The 21,250-nt window shown below is 48.0% G+C and overlaps 1 protein-coding gene across 6 annotated transcripts in view; it reads right to left on the minus strand.

Moving 5' to 3' along the window:
• Positions 1 to 21,250, minus strand: part of NDRG4 (NDRG family member 4) — a 51,127-nt gene that overhangs the window by 12,107 nt on the left and 17,770 nt on the right. For 4 of the 6 annotated variants that reach the window (XM_083751377.1, XM_083751376.1, XM_083751375.1 and 1 more), the window contains exons 4-9: positions 8,473 to 8,578; positions 5,017 to 5,137; positions 4,091 to 4,153; positions 3,502 to 3,562; positions 2,773 to 2,859; positions 724 to 780 (exon numbers count right to left, since the gene is read on the minus strand). In XM_083751377.1, the coding sequence (XP_083607503.1) occupies positions 724 to 780; positions 2,773 to 2,859; positions 3,502 to 3,562; positions 4,091 to 4,153; positions 5,017 to 5,137; positions 8,473 to 8,578 (495 nt within the window). Of the gene's footprint in view, positions 1 to 723; positions 781 to 2,772; positions 2,860 to 3,501; positions 3,563 to 4,090; positions 4,154 to 5,016; positions 5,138 to 8,472; positions 8,579 to 13,345; positions 13,530 to 21,250 lie in introns of those variants that run through there. The other 2 variants (XM_083751379.1, XM_083751378.1) reach the window with 2 other exon arrangements.

The raw sequence follows: 21,250 nt of genomic DNA on the forward strand, positions 1-21,250 counted from the left end.
TAGGTAAGGAAAGGTATTTGATACCCTGCCAGAAGGGGGGGGGGTGCTGCAGACAGGTGGCTTTTCACTTGGTTTCATATTCTCTCTCACACACACATCCCAGCATGATCTCTCTGGATTCATCCTTGGGAAGAGACCTGCGTGAAGTTTTAAAGGAGCCCTGCTACCGTTCAGGCCTGGCTCAGGGCTTTTGTCTCAGCCCTGAAAATGTGTCATTTTCATGGGGCAGAACTCTGGATTTCTTTTACAGAGTTTCTGGCATTCTGTTGCTATTGACTGCTGAAACTAAACAGGGACTTCCTCTCTGCCCCAGACCCTCCACACCTGTAAGTGTCTGCTTAAAATGCAGCCACCTGGAGATCTCTGTGCATCACAGGGTCACATTTGATATTTTTTACTGTGGGAAACCCAAGCCCTCTTTGGGTGGCTTGCACTAAAATATTGCCAGAACTAGGTGGGAAGCTGCCTCACAGGAACCAACACCTTGTCAGGATGTGACAACCTCCACCTGGCTGCCTCTCAAGCTCCTTGCATGGGAAACTCAGACTGCAATGTCCTTTTAAAGAGGTTCCCCCAGTCATTCTTGGACAGGGACATCTAGAGGCTTTCAAGAAGTGTCTCAGTCTTGCCCTTTGATAGCCCCAAAAGCAGAAGGGAGGAGATTAACAGAGAAGCACCCCCCACCGCTCCCAGCTCCTTCCATAGCTGTTGCATGCTTCTTACCTGGCTGAACAGGTGAGTCAGAACTGTGTCAGGCAATGTGCTGGTCAGGCCAGAGAGCTGAAAGTTGAAAGCAGAGCATAGGAGCATAAGAGTAAAGAATTAATTACTTTGCAATATCAGACTAACAGTCCACTCTGATGCCCTCTGAACCTGAAGTAAGTGTGACTTTCTTTCTAAGCCCAATTGATGTTCCACACCTAATAGCTGTTGACAATCCTTTCCTGTTCCATGAATTTGTCTAATTCAGCCTTCCTCAACCAGACTACAACTCCCATCAGCCCCAGCCAGCACAGCTGTCTGGGGCTGGGGATGATGCACATTGTCCAAAACATCTGGAAGACCCTTGACTAGGGAAGGCTGGTCTAATTCCCTTTTAAAGTCATCTGAGCTTTTGAGCCCATCAGTGTTATTTTGTGGTCACTATGAAGCCCCAAATTATATGTGAACTCAGGGGGGCAGACTAAAGAAAGGCCTCTCCCTCTGCAGTTCAGGGATATTAAGCTAGGGCACAATCCACTGTGATGGGCTAAGGATGACTGAGAATTTATGTGCTTGAAATATCCTACAAGTGAGTCAAGAATTTCAGTTAGCACATTCCAGGCAATGGACGGTCAGGAGTGGACATAGAACCCAGTCACTTGGTCCCAAGCCAAGTGGGGAGCAGACCTCTTGGGAGGAGCTGCCTTGTCAGCTGAGGATGGCCCACTGTTGCCCACCTGCCCTCTGTCTCCTGAGATAACCCATCATCACACACCCAACCAAGTATGTGCCAAGCTGTGACACCCACAGAAAGGAATGGCAGTGAGCCCTGGTGCAGGGCTCCAGGTTGGAGAAGCCTCCATCACAAGGCTGGAAAATAGGAGCAAAGGACTATGCTAACTACTATACAGTTCCAGCACTGCACTGAGCCACAGGCAGCTTTATTTTGGGAGGTGTGGGGGTTTTAATTGCCCCAAGAATGGTTGCATGTGAACACGCTGCACACCCCAGTAGCCCACTGAAAAAGATCTAGCTTGTTACATTAAATGTGTGAGCAGCTTCCAGGTCTGGCCCTCTAATTAGGCAGAGTGAGGCAGCTACCTCAGGTGGCAGATGCTGAAGAGTGGCAGCAGCAAGCTCTTTAGGGGCTAGGCTCTGTGTGCCATTTGCACACGCTACACATCCCACTCTCAACCCTTCTGTGCTAAGTCACTCATTGCCTTCACTGCTGAAGGTTGAACTGCTTTTCTTCTCAAGTTGTGCAAACGGTGAGGGGGGGATTAAGCAAACAGATGCAAAATTGATTTTATTTTATTTTTGCACAGGTTATTGCGGTCTGGGATATTTTGAGAAAGAATTCAAGGCCCTAGATGGAGATTACTAAACAGCTGCTCAATTTTTGATAGCACAAAAATGAAAACCCCTACATGCCTGGATTGGGTTAAGAAAACCCTGGGATTTCTTAATTATGGATCAATTAGCATAACAATTTAGGAGCCAAGAAAGGAGACAGAAACAGACCATTTTATGAAAGACTGGCAGGCAGTAATAACATACCTGGAAACAGAACCAGTGAATTAGGACAAGCCACATGAGGGCAAATGTACTCATCGTTTGTACTAATTACCTCAGAATATATTGATTTCTGTTTGTTTGTTTGTTTGTTTGTTTTTGTTTGTTTGTTTGTATGCTAAGCAAACCAAACTAAAAGTGAGCAATCAGGGAGACCATTGTAATTAGTTTTTTTATTGATAGGAAAGGAGGGGATTTTTTTCACATTTTATGTATTATTGGCAGTTAAAAATGGATAAAACAATAAGTTACCAACACCTGCCCCCCAAACATGCCCTGTGGCCCCACTCTGTATGGGCTGCTCTGTATGGGTTGTCAAAGGGAGATGCATGAACATTGCTTTTTGCACAGATGTCCATGGATCCAAAGAGACCTCACTCAGCTGTCAGTCCCCAGCAATGAGTCTACTTGAGCAGCAGCATCAGAAACCTCAATTGGCCTGCAGAGACTTGGCTCTGACACACACCCAGTAGCGGCAGGGGAAGGAGGCTGTCTCACCTTGGTGGCTGCCCAATCGATCCAACCTTTGCCATTGGGGTCCACATTGACCAGAACAAGGCCTTCAACCAGATCTGGGAAGATCAGCTAAATCAAAACAGATAGACAGGCAGATGGGAGTTTATTCTGGCTTACAGATGTATCCACTGGGACAGAGAGGCAATTAGTAAGCATAAAAGTGAGTATCATAAAGCAAGCGCTATATCTTTAGAATCTAAAAATACAAATACGCTGATTGGATAACCTTCTCTAGCCTTCCCCAACCTGGTGCCCTCCAGATGCTTTTAGACTACGACTGCCATCAGCCCCAGCCAGCGGAGCAGTGCTTTTCTGGAGCTGATGGGAGTTGTAGTCTAAAACATTTGGAGGGCACTAAGTCAAGGAAGGCTGCTCTGCCCAGTAACAAGGCACAGCCAGTCCAATTCAGAGCCACAACCTGAGACTTCCCTGGGGAGTTAAGAAATCAAAGGGGGGTGGGGTGGAGAAAGCTCTTTCTCTCCAAAGCCCTGAGCTGCAAGTCCCAGGTCACTTCAAATAGGAATTGCTGGTACTATCACTCTTCTTACCCGGCAATCAGCTTCATTGAGTAAGCATGCCAAGGATCAGACTGGAGGTCCCTGCCCTGGAAAACACCCAAAATGGTGCTGGGCCTTGATAGATTAAAAAAAAACCCAAAAGCCTTGTCTGGCTAGGATGCAGGACACACACACCCACCATCTGATCACTTACAGCAAACTTGGCAAGGACATAGGCGCCTGCTCCCACACCAATCCCGATCACATACTTGAACCTGCGGAAAGAAAAGTGATCAGTGGTCCCCTAGGCAGCCACTTCCCTTCCTTCCTCCCACTGGTGGACTTTTGTGGCTGTCTTCAAGCCTCCTTCACTCAACTAAACTTTGATGCTTCGTGTTTGCCAAATATCTTAATCATAGAACTTTTATAAGACAAATACCATCAGCTAATTTATTTCCTCCCAAGCAACTCATTAACCAGATCTAAAATATTCCTCAGCTTTATCAGTGGCAATTTATCCAATTACTTCATCCACCATTCACTCATGCCATCATTTTCTCCATCCTGCTGCCTTCTGGATGGATTGGACTACATCAGCCCCAGCCAGAAGGACCACATGGTGATGGGGAAGATGGGAACCAGAGTCCAAAACATCTAGAGGACAAGAGGCTGGCAAAGGTATGATGCTTTTGCTCCAAGCTAAATTTAAAACCACCCTCCTCCTTCCACTGCCTCTCTGGGAGTCCTGCTCCATCATGTGATTTCACATCACAGCAAGGAAAAGTAGGTCACCCAAGGCTCACCCAAAGTGCTGGACGACACTGGGCAGCATGGCAGCTAACTGGTCCATGGAAGGATACTGGTACCTGTGAAGACAAAGCAGGAGAGTCAGGACACAATGTTGAAGTCTTTTCCTAGCATGATGGGGGAGATCTGAGGGAAAGACCGACCAGGGACTAGGGAAGCACCCCCCTTTTTTGCTCTTCTGGGGAAGCCCCAATTCTCCTTTAGAGAAGTCCCCGTCCTCTGAGCCAGTCCTGGGCCTCTCCTTCCTCCCCCAATCAGTGGGAGTGTGGGGCTGGCCTGCTTCAGCATCTGAGCTATTGGTTGCCCATGCCATTTACCCTTAGAGAAGGTCCAGCCATGTTTACCTTGAACCAGGGCCAGCTCACATGACCAACATGACTAATACCCAGACCCATGACAGTTATTCCTCCCAGGAAGAGTTGATATCAGCATGCAATGAGAAGGTCGGCATCCACCACAAGTTTCACATCCTCACTAGGTTGCCAAGTTACAACCATCACCACAGCATGACCCACAAGGGAGTGTTTGAGGGACTCTGTTTAAGGCAGGGATGGAGAACCCTGTGCCCTTCCAGACGGGGTCCAAGTGCAATTCTCATTGGCTCCAGCCCACCTGGCTGACGGCTGGAGATGACGGAAGCTGAGGTCCGACAACACCTAGAGAGCCACACATTCCTCATCCCTGATGGGAAACCTGGCCAGGTGTGGCCAGCTGTGCTGGAAGACAAGTGTAGCAATGATGATCAAGCAATCCCATAACACAGCAAGAACAAAGTGTGTCCTAGACGTTTCAGAATACAACTCCTTTCAGCCCCAGCCAGCTCAGCCATATGATACTGGTGGATAATGGGAGTTGTAGTTGCAATCCAAAATGCCTGGAAGGGTGCCAGTTTGGGAGAGGCTGCTCCATGGGAGGCACCTACCCCTGAGGGAACTGTGAGGCCCCCGCCTGCTGCCCAGGAGCATCCACGTGGCAGACCACAAAGTGCTTGGTGATCTCTTGCATATCCTCAAAGTTGAAGAAAGTGTTGAAGCAAAGCTTGTCTGCAAGGGATCAAAGTGGGGGCGGGAAGAGAGACAGAGTCAAAGTCAACAGGACTCAGGACAAAAAAAAAGGTTGCAAAGCTTGAGGAACAAAGAAGCATGTCCTTGGAAATAAATTCTGAGCGCTGGTTGCCCTGCCCTTTATTTTATTTTATTATTGTATTTATAGCATTTATAAACCATTGTTTCCTCCAAGGAGCTCAAGGTGGTGTGTGTGGTTCTCAACTTCCTATTCTATCCTCACAACAACCCTGTGAGGTAGGCTAAGCTGAGAGGCAGTGACTGGCCCAAGGTCACCCAGTGGGCTTCAGGGCTGAGTGTGGATTCGAACTCCAGTCTCCCAGTCTGCCAAGAGTGTGGTGGAGTCTCCTTCTTTGGAGGTCTTTAAGCAGAGGCTTGACAACCATATGTCAGGAGTGCTCTGATGGTGTTTCCTGCTTGGCAGGGGGTTGGACTCGATGGTCCTTGTGGTCTCTTCCAACTCTATGATTCTATGATTCTAGGTCACAGTCTAACACTCTAACCATGAACACCACACTGGCTCTCCTGTGTGACCTGTTTGTGCCCTAATGTCAGCCAGGTGTGGGGAGGAAGAAATATTCCTTTCAAGCTGTTTCTGCACCAGTGTAACTGCCTAGTGCTGGGAAACCATCATCCCTGGCCCTCAGGGGCCCAGTAGTCCAACTAACAAGGAACCTGTGAAATTGCTAGGTGCTTAAAAGGGTCGGAGAATGACACAAATTTGCATTTGTTCATTGTTATGTGTAAATGTAGATTGAATTGGTGGGTGGTTAACTGCACTGGCACCAGAGCCCTCTGAAGAGACACCTCTGCCACCAGACACAGGTGGCTTTGAGAGGTCAGGGAAACCCCGAGGAGACTAAAAGGCTGTCCCCAGAGCCTGAAACAGTGGTTCCCAAACTTTTCTGGCCACTGTCTTCTTGGTTCCATAAACTGCTTGCCCCCCCCCCACTACTCCCCACTTTGGGAACCACTGATAATGCCTCACGGCCTAGAAAAAGGCACTGGCCTTTTAAGTGGCCAAATGGCACATCCAGAGGGTGGTGCTTCCATCTCGACTACCACACCCACACACTGAAGCTCTGCCAGCTCATCCAAGACTCTGCTGAGGCAACTTGTGTTGCCTGCCTCAACCATAGCCAGCAGCACTAGCCAAGGGCCTTGCAGAAGGCCTGGCCTGCTTTCCCCAGCTGCTCCGTGGGACCAGGCCTACTGATCTTCCCCTTTCTCGTGCCAACTTCTTGCCTTGCTGGTGGAGAACACCATTTCGCCAGTCCTTGCTGCTGAGTGTGCTAACCTTCGGCGTTTCCCACAGAACAGACTTCAACCTCCAGATGTTGGTGGACTCCAACTCCCATCAGCCCCAGCCAGCACAAGCATATGATGCTGGGGTTGGCGGGAGCGAGCCATGCTGGCCCACACACACTTTAGGGCAGCCTTTGCCAACCTGGCGCCCTCCAGATGTTGGACTACAACTCCCATCAGCCCCAGCCAGCACAGGGTCATCTAGTGCAACTCCCTGCAACACAGAAACACATACTGGACTGCAATGGTTTGCCACTGGCATTGTCCAGATTCTCAGGGACAGAAATTTCAGGGGAAAGGGGTGGCATGGAAACAAGGTCCCTGGTCCAGCTCTGCTCCCAGCGCAGCCTAGAACAAGCCTGCAAGGAATCAGCCTGCAGCTTTCCATTCTGTTCTCTTGACAGCTTTTTTCCTGCCTCCCTCATTTTTCAGGCTGTGGCAGATCAGCCTCCCAGCCACCTTCCCTGCAGCCCCCCTCTCCCTCTGCAGCATTCCAAGGTGACCTTTTTGGACAAGCAGCAGCAGTTTCATGCCGAACAGTCACATGACCGCCTCCTCCTCGCCCAGCCACATCTCTTCTCCCCCACCCCAGCAGCAGCAGCAACAACAGCAGCCTCTGCCACCAGCAAGCCTCTGCTAAAGGCACAAGGCAGCAGAGTAGGCCTGATTTTTCCTGGTCAATTAGTAGCCCCTGTGACTAGTTTGGAATGTCAACAGTTGCCATCTGCACTGTCAGACTCTTGGGTTGCAGCTCAGTGGAAAAGCAACTGCTTTGCCTGCAGAATTCAATCACCAGCATCTCCAGAAGGGCTGGGAGAGATCCCTGCTTGAAGTCCTGGAGGGCTGCTGCCGGTCAGTGCAGACAATACTGAGCTAGATGGATCAAGTGGTCTGACTCAAAATCATAGTTTCCTATGTTCCTTATTGTTATGATTGGGGAGGCAATCTCTGAAGGGTTAGAGTTTGAGAAGACTCCAACTAATGGATTCCTGAACTCTGGCTGGAAGAGGCAGCATATCAGGGGCCATAACTGGCTGTTGCTTTGGAGCCAAGTTTGCTGAAGCTATGAGAGAAGCATTGAGGGACACTCTTTGGGTGTAATGTTCTGCAGCCCCTCTCTTGAAGGCTCCAGGTGCAAATATGTGGGAACGAACCATATTTCTAAGACATGGAAGACTCCGCGGTGCTTTGGTTTTGCAAGGGAAATTGGCAACCACCATACTCAAATTGTACAAGACATTATTGGGCACACAGGTGACAGCGGGCATAAGGAACAGGACTCAACAATAGGGCCTTTAACAAAATTTATACACTTCTTGATTGAAGTAAAATCTCTAACCAGTTTACAAAAACCATTAAAATTATTGAGAAAGAAAAACAGTTTAAAATAATTAAAACAGCCAAAAAAGATTAAAGGGTGCCAACATCTACATGTCTGGATAGGCCTGCCTTAAATAAAAGTTATACCCAGGCCTTGAAAAGAGTACAGCGAAGGGCCTCCTTGATGTCAAGAGGCAGGGAGTTTCTTATTTGTCTGTCTGTCTGTCTGTCTGTCTGTCTGTCTGTCTGTCTTGATTTTTATCTGCCTCTTGATCTGCTGGACCAGCCTAGTCTAAGAAGAAATGCAAGAATTTATACCCTTTTAAAAAAATACTCATTTTATCTGAGGAAGCTTTTGGTGTAGCTCAGAAGCTTATGTTGTCTTCAGACTTTTGGCTGGCCTAATCATAGTTCTCTACCCAACTCTGTGTCTCTGTTTCTTGGTCACCAACTAAAATTGGGCCCCTCTCTTCTGCCTCAAAAGATCTTGGGACTCGCAGCCCCAAAAGTGCAAATCAGCCAAGGAGTCCTCAGGCACTGAAGTTGGGACCTGCTGCCTCCATCCTGCTCCTTTCTGGTGCCCAAACCATGAAGCACAGTTGGTCCAATTAACAGAAACTGAGAACCTCCCACCCTTTGGTGGAGTTACTCCTCTCCTACCTTGGTCAGAAGGAAAGTGCTACACTTACGATTGAGTCCCACATCATGGTACGTCAGGAGAGCCGGGCGATTTCCCTTCGGGGACCCCCGAATGACGACATGCAGCAGCCCATATGGAGTCTCGATATCGTGCTCCTGGAGGAAAGATGGAAGAGAAAGAGCTGTATCAGTCCTCGCCTGGCAGGAAGAAGGGTCCAGGTGCACATCGCTTGATCCACTTCAGAATGGAGGAAGAGGCACCTCCGTCTTCTCTCTCCAATTCCCACTTTCCAATTTTCCTTGTGGAAGGCACCTGCTGTTTGTACGGTCAGCCTGTTTGTATGGTTAGAAGAAGCCAGTCCCCATATTCATTCCCATAAGACCTCAGAAGTGTGGAAGCCTGGCTCCCCTGCCCATCCTCTTTGTGTGTTTCCAGGGTCACCACAAAAGTCATCAGCAAGTATGGTGGAGTAGTTAAGAGTGTCAAACTAAGACCTGGGTTCAAACCCTGACACCCTCTGCCATGAAGCTCACCAGGTGATCTTGGACCAGTCACTGGCTCTCAACCTATCCTACCTCACAGGGTTGTTGTGTGAATTAAATGAGGACTGTGTACGGCACCTTGAGCACTTTGGAGAAAAAGGTGGGATATAAATGCAATGAAATAATAAAAATAGATATAATAAGTGGGCAGAGGGATGAACATCCATATCATGCATGGGATAAGTGGGGTTCTCCTCTCGTAAAACACACATAGTAGCAATCTACCTCATGGAGCTGCTGTGAGAACAACCTAAAACACCCACTTTTTAAAAGGACTCCTTGAATGATTATAAAAATGATGCAAATAGACTGCAATTTGTTAAGTTGAAGTGATACATTTCTAGGATGATGGCCTAGGTTAGTCAATTCCAATAACGATGTGGGAGCCAGTAGATCAGGGACCAATTCATCTGTTCTCTCACACCATGGACCCACAAGAAAGAGAGAGGCAGAAAATGGGGGTCAAACAGCAGCAAGGAGGAGGCCAACTTCCTGCCAGGATGGATCAAATGTATCTGAACATAGCTGATGATGGGGCATCTGACTATGGGTCCCTAGTGATCCTGGCCTAGTGAAATTATTCAAAACAGAAGGTTGTGATCTGTCCCTGTCCTGAGAGGCTGGCCATTAATCCCCTGATGCCAACGCATGAGTATAAAAGGGCCACAGTTGCCAACAATATTCAGAAATATTCTAGTGGCCCATAGGACTCAAGGGAGGGATTGGGGCCCTGCTGCTCACTTGGAAGAAGGCAATCCAGATCTATTATTATTAATAATAATGTATATCCTGCTTATATGCCAAAATGGCTTCTAAGTTATTTACAACTGTAAGATCAATCCACAATTAAAATATGGAATTTTACAATATCTTTAATTAAAATACACAATAAAGCCAAGCTATGGGAAAACATAACCATTAAAACAATTTTAAACCAAAACAGCTAAGCCAATAACCTTGGAAGCTGGCTATTCCAGGCTGCTGCTCATGGCAGCTCCCCTGTTCTGTTCAGTTCTACAACATCCCAAATTACACACACACATTCCAAATGCAGTTGCAAAATAAAATTGGTATAGTTTTCCCCAAGCTGGTGTCCTCCAGATGTTTTGAACTACAATTCCCATCAGCCCCAGCATCATTTGGCCATGTTGGTTGATGCTGATGGGAGCTGTAGGTCTGGGGCAGGAAGGCTAGCATGAAGGTATTATCATTCTGCCTTTCCTGATAATCCCTAATATGCTATTCAACTTTTTCACAGCAGCCACCATCCTGGTCAACATTTTCATTGATAAAATGGATAAAAATACTTTGAAGGCATACATAAATCTATCTCTGTAAGCTGCTTAGAGGATTTGCTTACAGCTAAGGGATATGCAAATTTTGTCAAATAAAATTAAAATGAGACAATTCGACTATTATTGAGGTGATGTTTTTGAAACCCTTTAAAAACTTGAAAGTGCTGCAGAATAGCTTAGTATTGTTATTCTTTATTATTCTACTAGCTCCTAGCCATGGTGGTTCTGCTCTGCTTCCACAGTTGAAGGCAGTAATGCTCCTGAATAACAGATGCTGGAAGTCACAGGAGGGGAGACGACTCTTGTGCTCAGAGACTGCTTTCTCATGGGCATCTTGGTTGGCCACTCTGAGAACAGAATTCAGGATTAGATGGGCCCTTGGCCTGATCCAGCAGGCTCTTTCTATGTTCTTCCTATTATCTGGAGCCAAGTTTTGGCAGTGGAGCCCCTTCTCAGGGCCAGGTCTCTGTTCTGGAACATCTTCCTGTTACATGGGATAAGCTTTGGTATGGTTCGGCCTCAACCCACACTAGTTAAGCTCTAGGGACAGCGAGACAATGTGGCTCCTTCTCACGTCAGTATCTCACAAGCATGACCAGTATCACTTGCGACCAGACAGTGTTGGCCGAGGTTCTCATGCTGTGGTGGGAATATTTCCTTTGGGCTTCAGAACATGTGCAGGCTGCCATTGCAGCATGAATGAGTAGCCCCAAATAACTTGTACATACCTGGGATCAGGGCAGGGCGGGGGGTCACCAGGGTGGAAGGTGTCAATTTCAGAAGCTCCACCACCTCTCATTTTTGATATTGTACATCTATTGCACCACTGTTTTGATATAGTCTTGCTATTGCATTTTATTGCTCATTATTGCAAGCTGCCTTGAATGCTCTTGCAGAAAAATGCAGAATATAAATTAGATAGATGGAACATTAAAAATGAGGCCATAGATAGGGCATTTGGGATGGGAGAGGTCAGCAGCTCTGCAACGCACAGAATCCCCCTCTGGGTAACAAATGCCCAGTTTGCCCTTCCCACTCCAGAATGGGAAGGGGAAAGGAAGAGGGCCCCTGAAGCAAATGCCCAGAGTGCCCCAGGCTCCTATACTTACTCTCACGTAGTACCCTACTCAAGACATCCTCACGGCCTGTCAGATTGGGCTACGCGGCCCAGCGGTCTGACTCAGTACTAGGCGACTCACAGCTCTTCTGAAAGACCAGCTTCATCAGGCTCCTCCCTCAGCTGACCTCTACAGCAGCCATTTCAACTGGCAATAGCATATGGGGAGAGATGGAAGCAAAGAAGGGCAAAGAGAGACCAAAGTGGTGGCGGCGGCAGAGGCAGCCATGCCAGAAAGGAGGGCAAGAGGGGGAGGAGGAGGAGGTTGGCTCTCATGATCCAACAGAACTCTTGGCTCCCATTCCACCCCAACAAAATCTCCCCACCGAGCCCCACAGAGGGAGCTGCATATTTTAGAAGCAAACGCCTTTTGGGGGGAACCCTGCAGATTAGAGGCAACAACAGCCACACAGTCTATTACCCACCCCCATTCCACCCTGTAGCAGGGGAGCAGCCAAAAAGCTGCTGTAAAGAGCACTCTCCAGTCATCTGAAGGAGGCTCTGCTTGGCCACCCGCTTCTCCCCTTCCAGTCCCATCCTTGAGGAGGATCAGGCTGCAGTTATGGGAAACTCCTCCTTTCTTCCCTTCATCCTGGCAGGTTTAGCCAAGATTATCCCCACATCTTGGAAGTGGAGTGAGATGCCTACCAAGAGCATCAACAATGCTGGGGGGGGGGGGGAGACAGAGACAGACAGAGAGAGAGAGAGAGAGAGAGAGAGAGAGAGAGAGAGAGATCCCTGTCAAGGGCAAGCTTTGCTCAAGGTCAAACAGCAGGGCAGAGGCTGAAAGGCAAGGCAGCCCTCCAGATGGATGGACAGCCCTGGCTCAGCTCTGCCTCCAGGCTCCACCTGCTCTGTCCTTGATGGGGAAAGCTCTGTGGAAGAAGAGTTTGCCAGGTGTGGTCTCAGCAAGGACAGAGAGACGCCTTGCCTCAGCTTCATGGCGCCAAAGATGTTCTCCTCCTGCTTTGCAAATGAGTCCCGACACCCAGCGCAAAGCCACAGATGAGGTTCTCCCCCTCCACCCACCTCTGCAAGCCAGGCAGGGAGGCTCTAAGAGGACAGCCAGTAGGAATGGGAACAGCGAGGGAAGGAGCTGTGTACGTGCCAAAAGGGATGCTGGGTGTGCAGAGAAAATGGTGCACTTTCTCTCCCCAGATGCCACACATGCCCTTTGCACAGCAGAGAGGTGACACCAGGCAGCAGCATGTGCCTCAGCGGAACCTCTCGCCCATCTGCTTGCTGGGTGCTTCAGACACAACAGCAAGGAGGGAACCTGCAGGAACCAGCCATGGATTATCCCCTTCCTCCTCCCCTCCCCCAAAATGCCTGCAGCCTCAGCCCTTGTCACTGCAAAATGAGGAGATGCTTCCCCTGCCCGCCCGCCCCGCTAGTTGCACCCAGGGAATCCACAAAGGTTTCCCATGCCCTGTCTCCATAACGCACCATCCAAGTCTGTGATTGTCCCAAAGGGAAGCAGGAACAAGAGGCTTGGTCCATCCTGTGGACCCCTTTCCCCTCAATGCCAGGTTGAAGCAACCACAGAGTGTGCTGGAGCCAGGGCAGAATGCCTCTCTGCTTTGCCACGAAATGCCTACACACATCTCCTGGCATTTAAATGAGAGGGCAAGGACTTCCAGGCCAAGCTGGTCTTTGGCAATCGGAATGCACCGTGCCTTGATTTCTCCTTCCGTGGCTGCAAAGGGTAAAAGCACCACCCGCATTCTAAGAGAGGATGGCCCAGGCTGTCCTTCAAGGCTCCTACCTGGCACACGTGCTCAAGGACTAGTGCAGATCCATCCCCCTCATATTGAACTGTGTTAAGCTGGGGCAGAAAACATTGAGGTTAAGGAGCAGGCTGGGGTCTCCAGTAATGTTGGGGGGGTGCCCCTCCCCTTGCCCAGCAGTGGCATGCAGCAGCCCCACCACCTGCACCCCCCCCATCTTGCCTGGCTGAGCTGTACCTACCCCATCCCAGCACTCTGGCATGGTGAGCTGCCTTTCTTCTTCTGAAGGAGAAGGAGCAAGAGCAGCAGCAGCAGCAGCAACAACAACAACAACCCTCTGCCTCTCTGGCCACTTCCAGCTCTAGACAGGCTCTCCTCTCTCTCTTTCAGCTGGGAAGATGCACAGCTCTGCAGTGGGCTGGCCTCTTTCCACCGGCCTTGATAAAGGAGACCCACCCCCTGGCTTAACTCCTCCTCCTCCTCCCCAGCTCACCAGGGAAAGATTGGTTTGAAGCATTCTACTGCTCAAATGGAGCCCAGTGATAGGCAAGGGCGGGGAGGTGGGGGGGATGAGTCATGCTCCCGCTGGATGGAAATGCACCTGTTTGTTTTTATTTATTTATTTATTTCCCAACAACATTACTACACAGCCAGCCAGTCTCCATTTTACCCTCATGAATAAAGATGGGAGCGCGCAGGCAGAAGGGCGGACATTCACTTTCTACGGGTGCACCCCCAGGAAGAGGAAGCAGATCTGCAGGCTCACAAAGGGCCCAGAATTGCATGCCTGCATGCCGCACCCCACTAGCATGTTATCTGAAAGGTGGGAAGGAGAAAGCAAGACAGCCCAGAGGTCCCCCAGCTAGAGGAGGAGGAAGAGCACTCTCTCTCTCTCTCTCTCTCTCTCTCCCTCTCTCCCTCTCTCCCTCTCTCCCTCTCTCCCTCTCTCCCCCTCTCTGGTGCACTGCAGTCATGCTCAGCCTTCCCACCTGCCTTCTCCATAGGAAGGGTTAGAGAACATCAAAGCACGTCAGAGAAAGGACAGAGCCTTCCTGCTGCATTCCCAAGTTTCTCTTCCTCTAAACCAGCTCTCCAAATGCAGATGCAAACACACACACAGTCTTCAGGTTGCAGAAATGGAAAGTCTATTCCAAGGACAGAGACACTCAAGGCTTGGTGGGGAGAGACAAGCAGGGAGGGTATCAAGCAAACTCCTGACCTCTCACTAAAAAGCTGTGAATGGATACAAGCTTAAGGGTTGTGCTATCATGCACTGAGAGAGCAGTGGAGGGAGGAGACCTGGGGTGGGTAGGCAGCAACCAGCCCACGGGCCCCCTTCCTTGCTCCAGCACCCCATCACTTCAGGGAGTGCAGCAGATTTTGGGAGTATGCCCAAGGACAGGTTGTTTCAAGTCTGAGAGGTGACAGATCTGTATCTGCAGCATCTTTGACATTGCCCACCTTCTGCTGCAAACACCAGCCCTCCTGAGGACATTTGCTCTGCAAGAGGAGAGTAACACACATCAACAACCTCTTTGCCTGGGGGGAAGCAGCTCTTCCCCATAGGTGGGGTTTGTCAAGCACAAATCTAGTCTCTTTCTCCATTATACTTCAACCCTCCAAATAAATATATTTGTGTTCTCTGTGTCTCAAAGAGTCCTGGGTTCAGAACAGATGAGAATATATAGCCCTATCTCAGGGCACCATTCATGCTCGGCATCAAAGTTGGAATTCCCAAGTTTCATTCACTCACTTCTCATACTACATGTTCCACATGATGACACCATACAGTCACTGCCACCCTGTATTTTTCTTGTGGTTCTTCCACCATCTCTCAGACCACACTGAGTGGAATTTTCTAGAAGGATGGAAGAGTACCACAATCTCCACATGTGTAAATATGGTTTTAAAGGAGAGGGGTTCAACATGGGCAGCGACATGTCTGGAAAGTTAACTTATCACAGCTCAGCGCACATTGATTGTGACATTTGTGGTGGGTGCTGTTTTGTGACCCTGTTTTTATTTTTTTAATCAACTTTTTAAAGTGTCACTATCATGCTTCTCTAGCTACATTTTAAAAGCAACAATGAAACAGAGGTATGGTGCTATAACACCATCATGATGTACCATAATTCTAACAGTGTTACAACACCATGCCTTGGTTTCACTAAAAAAAAAAAAAAAAAAAAAAAAAAGCCAGAAGAGCATTTAGCAATAGATAAATAATGATTTTTAAAAACTAAAGCGGGGTCATAAAATGGCACCCACAATAAGGGCTTTACTTACTGTGTGCTGAGCTGGAAATGGACACCAACCCACAGCAGCTATGTCATGCCCACTGGTTCAGAGAGAACCAGAGAGTTGCATAACATTTTTTAAAAATGTGACACTCCCAGTTTTGTGAAAAGTCAACTTGCAGCTAGTGCCAGACTCATTTTACCCTTCAAGCAAGCCACCAAGATTGTGTCGGGACGGCCCCTGAATGGCATCAGCGGAGCCAGCATCCAATATCAGTGACCCACCTCCTGTGGAGCTGTGGGCACGCTACGCATCAGCAGAGTAACAGCAAGAAGTGAGGCTGTGGAGGTATTGGCATCGCGAAAGCTTCCTTTATTTACAAATCAAAACAGCAAACATGGCTAGCGTGAGCAGCAGCTTCACACACGTCTGCTCTGTCCGAAAGCAATGAACAAAGAGAGAAAATACAAAAGCACACAGGACGGAAGTTCAGTGTCTGAGTTTCACTCCCACACTCCTATCACAAAGGAATGTAAATAGTGGATCACAAGATCTGTATGTAAATAGGCTGCAAATGTGCTAAAATCTGCAGCAATGATGTCATGAAAAGGGGGAGGATGTTAGTATTTTCATACTAACAGATTGCTTAGACTAGCGTTTGCCAATCTGGCAAGATGCTTTCCAGATGTTCTGGACTACAACTTTCATCGCTATGCTGGAAAGTACCAGGTGTGCAAAAGCTGGCTAAGATTGACCAACCCAAACAAATGTAGCCCTGCCCATTGCACCGAAGTGCAGATAGCTGTCAAGTGCACAGGTTGAGGTCCAGGGACCTGACCTCACCTAGGTGGCCGGGAGTTTCACAGGGTGCAAAATTTGCCCTGGATCAGTCCATGTCTGTTTAAAAGAAGAGTAAGAGCCTCAGAGGTGGGTTGTATTACATTTGCTGCCTTAGGTAAAGGTAAAGGGACCCCTGACCATTAGGTCCAGTCATGACCGACTCTGGGGTTGTGCGCTCATCTCGCTCTATAGGCCGAAGGAGCCGCCATTTGTCCGCAGACAGCTTCCGGGTCATGTGGCCAGCATGACTAAGCTGCTTCTGGCGAACCAGAGCAGCACACGGAAACGCCGTTTACCTTCCTGCCAGAGTGGTACCTATTTATCTACTTGCACTTTGACATGCTTTCAAACTGCTAGGTTGGCAGGAGCAGGGACCGAACAATGGGAGCTCACCCCATCACGGGGATTTGAACCACCCACCTTCTGATCGGCAAGTCCTAGGCTCTGTGGTTTAACCCACAGCACCACCCGCGTCCCTATTTGCTGCCTTAGCTACTGGCTAATCACCTACCATGAAGGTGCTTCTCTTGCATTTTACCACTGACCTCCCTCCCCCCCCCTCCTCAGCAGCCTCATTACCTGAAACTGCAGAGTGTCTGTGTGGAAGGCCAAAGAAGGGCAGCAGTATCCCATGCAACTGTCAAGAGGGAAAGAAGTGCGGAAAGGCCCAGAAGTAGATTTAAAAGCAGGAGTCCTCAGAACCCCAAAGAAACAGTTGCAGGAGGAGGGTGGAAACATTCCAATGGTCATCAGAAGAAAGAGAAAGAAACAGAGGGCAAGAAACCAAGGAAAGAAAGTAAAACAAGGCACGACAAACTGCAAGGAGGTACAGTAGACTCTTCTGGACTCAAAGCCTGGAATGGGAGAAAAGCTCTGAAAAACTGCTCTCTCCCTCTCCACTCCACAGATTAAAAGTGACTGCTGGCTTGGCTCCCACAGAAAGAGGGAGCAAAGACAGGCTGACATCAGATTTCCTCAATCTGACGCTCTTCAGACAGTTTTGAAATGCAGGGTTATTTTTTCCTGTCTTTTTGGAACATACAATACAACGGCAGTAACTAGTTAGGTACTATTTCAGTAGTCTAATTTGGTTCATTATCTCAAGCCATTTCAGCTCCAGACAAAACTTGGGGGAAATGAAAGTAGCGTTACTCGCCCCATTTTAATTCTGCCTTTCCTCTGAGGAGCCAATCCCCAACCCTTATCCTTGCAACATCACTGTGAGGTGTGGTTGGTGAAGATTTAGGCCACGTCATGAAGTTTGTGCCTGATTGGAGATTTGAATCCAGCCCTCCCTGTTCTAAGTCTGACACTTTATCCACAATGAGATCCTCAGTTTTATTATGAAGACAGACAGTCAGACAGACAGGCAGGCACACACACACACACACACACACCACACCCCCATAAGTTGCTGTACACATGAAATGAGACCAAGAAGCTGGCGTGTTTCATATTGTCTCCTCAATGGGATTCTTTATTAACTTGAATACCATTCTTAACAGTCTGAAATCTGGCATAGTGTGAGTTGGACTCTGCAGTTGGTTATAAAGATTGTCAGGTTTTCAACATTGTGGTTTCTTAGATGACAACTTAATTCCGCTCTTTCTAAAATCAAATCTGGCAGGCCTGACAGATTCATCAGAATCTGGTCCAGAAACCAGATCTTTTGGTTTGCAGAACAATTGCAGTCTGAAGAAAGCTCCAGGTCCCAGATCACAGCCTGGGACAGCCGAGGTAATTCAGGCTGAGCTTGCTCATTTGAGACAGAATCCAATCTGTTGCCAAGCTCTGCTCAGGCCTCAGCAAAGTATGCAAATGAAACCACTGTCCGTGGTGCTGAAATAGACAGAGCTGTCCCCTGACATACTTCAACTGGATCCCAAGGCTAGAAATAGGATCCTGGCTTACTTGGTTGTGTGTGGTTCACCCACACTTCCACTTGCCCCGCTGCTTTCCCCTACAAAAACACGTGTTTAAGTGCTGAATCAGAACAAACAGCATTCAGGATTTCCAGAGATTGTCATTTGCTGCGATTTAGCACTAAAGACCAGGTTTTCAGGGGGAAAGACATGGGGGAAAGGCCAAACCTATTGGACCCATGCTTTCTAGGCAAAGTGTGGATGAGCCCATTGTCTATGCAGTCAACAGCAGCAAGCCCTTGGGGGTGAGACTTGCAAGGATGCCAGATGTCTCTGTATGATGTACAAGCTGGCAAATGTGTATGCTGCAATCACACCTTAAGGTAGACTCCAGAGTGTCCATATGCATGTGGGTGCCACAGATCAGATTTTTCCATATGTGCTTTTGTACACCTTCATCCACACATGAGCACTCTCAGTTGAACTCTGTCTCATTGCTTCCCATCCACACTAGTGGGAGGTGCTTGATGAGATGTCTTGTTGTCCCCTCCCCTCAATTAGTACTTCCTCATCCTCCATGAGTTCTGGAAAACTGAAGTCTATTGTGGGCATGCCTGCAGCTTTTGGTTTACCTGGGTGCACTGCCATTTAAAAAAATTATGTTTCTGATATACCAGAAAACAATCACATTTTTAAAAGTGTGTGTCACGCCATTCCCAGCAGCAGCCCACCAGTGGAAGCTGGGGGTCTTGTGAAAGATGGCATCCAGAAAAATGTCACTACACATACACACACACAAAAATAGCCCACACAATACATTTCAATATGTCCACAGTTGGGTATCATGGGATATTATGTTGGATCCCCACCCCCTTACCACTTTTATCTGTAGATCAGGAAAGACAAATTAAATGGGGGGGGTGTGAGAGTGTGGGCTGCCAACTTGGATGAGAACAATGTCATGTGGATGGCACAAGAAACATGCACACATGAGATGCATTGGATGCCCTGTGAACTGCTGCTTTTACACAGCTCCACTGCCTTTTGAAATCAAATTCCTTTGCTTCTTAGCCTGGAATCATTCTATGGATATATTTCACTCTTGTGCTCCCAAAGTAGCATCTGTCTGTCTGTCACATAATTTCTAATCGAAACAAGGTGTGAAAATACAGCACCAAAAAGATCATTCATAAAAAAGTGAAAAATACACTTGCCTGACTGTCTGTCTGTCTGTCTGTCTCATAAAGTTGTGGTGTTTTTAGGCTGTGTGCGTGTGCGCGCGCGTGCGTGCATGGAAATGAGTGTTTGCAGAAGCAGACTGAGTGTGGAGAAGCAGCCCTAATTAGCCTCCAACAAGTGAAAGAGGAGAAAGAGGAACATTAACGCTAAGGCAGCTGCTCCATGACTGGACTATAGGGAAATGTGATGAGAGAAGGTGGAGACTTGGCTGTTGCTGCACAGATGACAGCAAAGTTTGCCAGGTTCAAACCCAGAAAGGAGTTTCAGGGGTTCCATGAAGCTTGTCTCAAAGAAAGGCGAGAAACAGAAGCCAGAAAGGAGTTCCTGGTGGATGTTCTGGTTTTTATAAGGCCAAAGACCCTGGGAGGCCAAGGACCCTCTTGGCTCAATGTTGCCACTGTTTTGCATAGAGGTCACTTTAAAGGGCCACCCCTGGGAGAAGTTAGCAAATTCGGAATGCAGGGAGTTTCCATACACTGAGTCAGACCATTGGTTCAACCTGCTCAGTATTGTCTGTTCTGACTGGTAGCAGTTCTTCAGAATTCAGAAGTCTTTCCCAGGTCTACCTGCAGATGGCGTGTATTGAACCTGGGACCTTCTGCATGTAGAACCTATGCTGCAACACTGAGCTACGGCCCTTACCCAAAACAATCTAGATTTATTTAGAAATTAACGGCACTATTTCCAAATTTGTGTGTCTGAAGAACCAACCAATAAAGGTGGAGCATGTAAATAAAGCCTGTAACTCTCACTGGTAGGTCCACAGGAGAAATCCTAAGCCAATCAAAACTGCTGATATTGAAAGGATTCAGAATTATTTGGGGGTAGCCAGCATGTGACCAGAGAACTGGAACGAGGTAAGAAATTGGTTGTGATTATCCAAGAGAGAGATCTTAGGTAGGGACCACACAGTGGACTGTTGCAATGAGAGAGAAGCAAAATCAGTTCCAAGAGGTTATTAAGAAAGCCAAACATTTAATAATATTTCATAAACCAACGGCGTGGCCACACCTGGAATAGGACTCGCAGTTCAAGTCAACCCGTCTCAAAAATAATATTGTGGCACAGAAAACAAAAAGGGAAAATTATCCTGGGGCCAAAATGCCCTCCACACATGTAAAGGTTGAAGAACTGTAGCCATGTTTTTCTCAGCTGGAAAGCCCCACTTTGTGGAGGTCAGAGAGATATTTAGAAAATTATGAGCAACATGAAGAGGGGAAGGTTTCCTCCCCCAGTTATAATATGAGAGTGCAGCATTGCCTCTGTGGTGTAGCCCAGAGGAGGAATTGCCATGGGGAGAAGGTGACCAGACTCCTGCAGGGGTGAGATCCTTGACAGCGGGGCATAATGACATCCTTGCTCACCACTGACAGACATTGCTAGCTTCTGCTTAGCAGCCAACAGAGCCCTGAACTGTTTGGGAACAGGCTCACCTTTGGCCCATATGGGCCTGCTCTTCATTGGAAGACCTCTTTAGCATCTCATTCTACATGCACTGACACGGTATTCAAAATTAGGTGGGTGGCATCTGAGGACAGAACTTTTTGGCGTGCAGTGCTCTGTATTGAATATACTAATTTTACTGACCCTTGGAAACTGCTGCTGGTGCCATTTGTGTGGCTTCTATATGGTGCTTTCCCTGCTTTCATGAGATGCCGCCCTGGGCATCTTGCACTGAAAGGTGGTCTACAAATCCAATAAATGAATAAACAAAAGATGAATCACTGGAGTTGAGCTTCAGTGAACCTCATCCTGCAATGACTTGCAATAGGAGCACAAAGTAGCTCACAGACCAGAAATAGTTGATTTTAACCCCTTCAGCATGCTGGAGACATGAATTGATGTGATTTATTTTTTTTAATCGATGCTTGCAATGACCAGAAGTGCTCCATCTTAGAGCTAGGGCAGCAGAAAGAAGAAAGAAGGCTGTCACGTGTGCCAGGAAACAGCAGGAGTGATTTCATGGG

This window comes from Podarcis gaigeae (genome assembly GCF_964106915.1).
Source record: "Podarcis gaigeae genome assembly, chromosome: 8".
NCBI lineage: Eukaryota > Metazoa > Chordata > Lepidosauria > Squamata > Lacertidae > Podarcis > Podarcis gaigeae.